Genomic DNA, 4099 nt, shown 5'->3' with positions numbered 1-4099 from the left:
CCCTGCTTCCGACTCGCTGTGTCCCTGCGACACCTGTTACCTTTCACTTCTGTGATCGGGAACCGGCGCCGCAGGGTCCTTTCTTTCTTTTTTTTTTTTTTGGATGGCTGTGGGGGACACCCTCGCAGCCACCAGCACCGAATGCGTGATGCAGCCCCCAGCACCAAATGCGTGAACTTGTCGAACTTTTCAGCCGTTTGGAATTTTTGAACGGCTGAAATTCGGCCAAATCACGCATTCAGTAATTTTATATCGGTCATTTTGGCTGATTCCCCGGTGGTCCTGTCTGTTCAGTTTGTGGTACCAACGATGAAACTGTTATGCACCTTATGCTTTTTTGCATTAGTTACAATGACCTTAGATCTTGTTGCTTACTCCCGCTGTTTAGATTAAGGAATGTGAGGACAGTGTTAGCAGCGCTTGAGCTTTGCACCAATTCTAAAGTTTTGGTCGCAATTTCTTATTTGTCAAAGTTCTTGCGGCTTGGTTGAGAAGAACAAAAATAATCAAGTCTTTCCTTTCTGTTAATAGTGCAACTTAATTTTGTATTACTTTTAGTTTTCACAAATCTAAATTATTATGCTTGGGATTTGACAGTTGTCACATATCTTGTAAACTTAACTGTGACTGATGATTGATGAGTTTATGATGTGGTTGTAGGTTTTAATTGAATTAGTAATGTGTCTTTATGATGTATATTTTAGTCTTTCATGCTTTTATGGCTCAAACTGCCGAATAAAGTTGTGTTTCATCATGACAATCATCATTATTGTAATGCCTTTTGTCCTTCAGAAAATCTCCTACTTACATATCTCTTCATGGCCATTTTCACTTCTACATTCCTCAAAGTGTAGATGATAGGGTTAAGCATCGGAGTAATAAGAGCATAGAAAACTGAAACAATCTTATCCAGTGGAAATGTGGTGGCTGGCCTCATGTAAATGAATACACAGGGCCCAAAAAAGATAGTAACAACTGTCAGGTGGGCACCACATGTAGAGAGGGCCTTGCGCTTCCCTTCAGCTGAGCGTTTTCTTACCGCAAGCAAGATGGATGTGTAGGAAACTATTAGGATAAGAAAACAAACCAGTGAGATGAGTCCACTGTTGGAGATGATCAAGGCTCCACTGAGAAAGGTGTCTGTGCAGGCCAAGGTGAGCAAGGGCGGGATGTCGCAGAAAAAATGGTCTATCTCATTAGGCCCACAGAAGGGCAAGGTCATCATCAACAGCACCAGTGCTGTGGAGTGCACTGCCCCCCCAACCCAGCAAGCCAAAACGAGCAGGTTGCAGACCCGCCTGCTCATGATAGTCGTGTAACGCAATGGATTGCAGATGGCCACATAGCGATCAAAAGCCATCACTGTAAGAATAAAAATCTCCACACAGCCAAAGAAGTGGAAGAAGAATATTTGGGACATGCATCCGCTGTAAGGAATGCTCTTTTGCTTGGATAGGAAGTTCACCAGCATCTTGGGGGCGGTGACAGATGGGTAGCACAGGTCAGTGAAGGAAAGGTTGCCGAGGAAAAAGTACATGGGGGAGTGGAGAGACGAGTCTGTCTTCACTGTCACAATGATGAGTAGATTTCCAAGCAGCGTCAGAATGTAGACCATCAAAAACACCAGAAACAGGACGATCTGCAGATTTGGGTTGTGGGAAAAACTTAAAAGGACGAATGTTTCTACAGTTGTTTCATTCCCCATGTTTTTGTATTTTATTTCAAATTAGGATAAACTGTGGAGGAAAGAAAACAGATATAAATACAAGTAAAGATGAATATGGAAACAGCAAAACAAATTAGGGATAGTATGTGTGTGTCCATGTACTCATTTGCAACCACTCAAAAAACAAAATGTTCTGTTGCTCCAGTGATACATTTTAATTGTAATTTTTTTTTTATAAGCACATTCACATTACAACAAGAAGTAAGTATAGCAGTGTTAATTAGTGTGATAATTCCCACCAGTAAGTGTGTTTGCAGTTGTGGCAATGAATATAACAAAAAGAAATATGGGCAGCAACCAAAACATAAATTCTAATATTTCCAATCGGTACAAAGAAGAAAATCAAGGACAGTCTATTGAGCCCTCAGATTCAGTTTCACTTCCATTCAATTACAGAAAGTAATTGCGGAAAGGAGGCCAAATGTTGACTGGCCTACAACATGTCGGGTGCAGCGAGGACCACAGTTCTTCCTGATCAGAGGCCCATGTCAAAGCCTGCAGCCAGTGTGTTACAGACGGGCTAGCAGGTTTTAACCACAGCAACAATATACAATGGACGGCAAGCAGCATATGCAGGCTATCCAGTCTGTGGAAACCTCGACAGAGTGACTCAAATTGATGGAATAAGCAGGCCATAGTGTTAGGTTCAATAATACAATCCAACATCGAAGACATAGTATCACAAACTCCAACCCAAAAATCCCTCAGCATTAGGAAGTTCCATAGCATATGAATTTACCCCGCCTCGTCCGAGAATGAGTTGGTCAGAAGAGATGCAGTCTGGCGGGAGTGTAGTGAAACCTGTGTAGAAGTTTAAACAAAAGTAGAAGGAAGTATTAGACGAAATCTGGAGTTAAATGACAGTGCGAGTCCGTAAACACATAGCCTCCCAGGTCTCATCAGTGATGTCTGTACCCAAATCTCTAGTCCAGGTGTCGCAGAGCTTAACTAATGGCTTGTTGCCGCATATCGGCAACAGGTTGTATATTCTGGCCACACAGCCGCGAGATGAAGTTCCCTCCATGATAAGGCTGAGTAATGGTTAATTTGGGGGCAGTACAGGGAATCCCAACCAACCACTCCTAACCGCACGGCGGAGCCCAGCATATTGCAGCCATCATGAGGGTTGCATCTGTGGGAGATCCTGTAAATTGTGTAGGGCAATAAAGGGGCCCATATCATAGACATCTTTCAGAGTGGTATATTCATCTGTCGCCCACTTACGCACCACACCCTTGCTTAGCCTAGGGAATGTTGGGAGGAAGTTCCATAGCGGAAGGTCGCCATGAAACGGGCGGGGGGTATCTAGCTGTTTCCATATCTTACCCCAGGCTAAAGCTGTCACGCTGACAGGTCATCAATCCCAGGTTCTCTCCATAGCGTCAGAAGGACCAATGAGGATACGTCCCAAGCATCGGGCGTGTGCTGCTCAAGCTTGACATGCGGGTGGGGGGCATCCACATCGAACAAGTAGGCTGCATATTGCACATGGGTCGCATTACGTTACTTTTCAAAATCTGGGGCTGCGAGGCCCCCAGACTATATGATCTGGTCAGTGTGTCCCATCTTAGCCGAACAACCCCTGTGTGCCACATAATGGTTTTGATGGCAAGTTTCAAGGGGATTAAAAATGAAACTCTAAACATGAACAATGTAGATTTGAAAAACTCTAATTCCTCTGTAAAACAAAGCCTTTCGTTATATCCTTATAATACGCCTTTAACAGTGGTGGCTGGTGTCTTCGAAAGGTGGTGGGGCGTAAATTTCTCCGGGTGTATTTGCGAGCTAGCACAGCGAGCCGGCCCACACCACATCAAAGGGGTCCTGCCCCCCCCCCATGAAATATTTTGAAAAATGTACTGTGCAAACCCACCGAAATATTACCTAAAAAGTATTACTTTGTGGAGTGGAAATTCAGTGTTCATGTGTGTGATTGTTCACTCACTGCAGAAAATAAGGGAGGAGGACCAGTTTCAGTATTTTTATTGGCAGGGGGTGACTGATAAAGGTGGAACCTCGAAGGGAAAGCGGCTTACCTGAATCACGGGTATCTTTAGGTGCCATAAAGTGAATGCTAGCGGGAGCCGATGCGAAGGGTTGCTATGCAAAGGCGGATATCATAATCGGTACCCTGGGTGGGAATAATTTGATAATAATAAATAAGGTGGGTGAATGTAAAGGATAATGAAACATATTATCAAAATGATAATATTGATGCAACCTGTGGCCCTGGCCATTAGACCTGGGGAATATACCAGGGGCCCCTAATTGCCTGTATCAAGCCAATAGAACATGTGGAGGACGAAAGAATGGCGGAAGGTAGATGCAATACCTAGTGCCCTCATGGAGCCCGCATGTGTAATGGTTGCATAA

General features: G+C 44.0%; 1 protein-coding gene across 1 annotated transcript; it reads right to left on the bottom strand.

Annotated features, from left to right (window-relative positions):
• Positions 1-766: 766 nt before the first annotated feature.
• On the bottom strand, positions 767-1705 carry LOC138579641 (olfactory receptor 4E2-like). The gene has a single exon (XM_069649893.1). The coding sequence runs from the start codon at positions 1703-1705 to the stop codon at positions 767-769; it is 939 nt and encodes a 312-aa protein (XP_069505994.1).
• Between the last annotated feature and the right edge of the window lie 2394 nt (positions 1706-4099).

Source organism: Ambystoma mexicanum, chromosome 3p (assembly GCF_040938575.1).
Source record: "Ambystoma mexicanum isolate Mex_15411 chromosome 3p, UKY_AmexF1_1, whole genome shotgun sequence".
Taxonomy (NCBI): domain Eukaryota; kingdom Metazoa; phylum Chordata; class Amphibia; order Caudata; family Ambystomatidae; genus Ambystoma; species Ambystoma mexicanum.
The sequence above is the reverse complement of the archived record's forward strand: the minus strand, read 5'-3'. Positions and strand labels throughout refer to the sequence as shown.

Coding starts and splice junctions, on each gene's coding strand:
- LOC138579641 (XM_069649893.1), bottom strand. CDS start 1,705: ATGGGGAATGAAACAACTGTAGAAACATTCGTCCTTTTAAGTTTTTCC.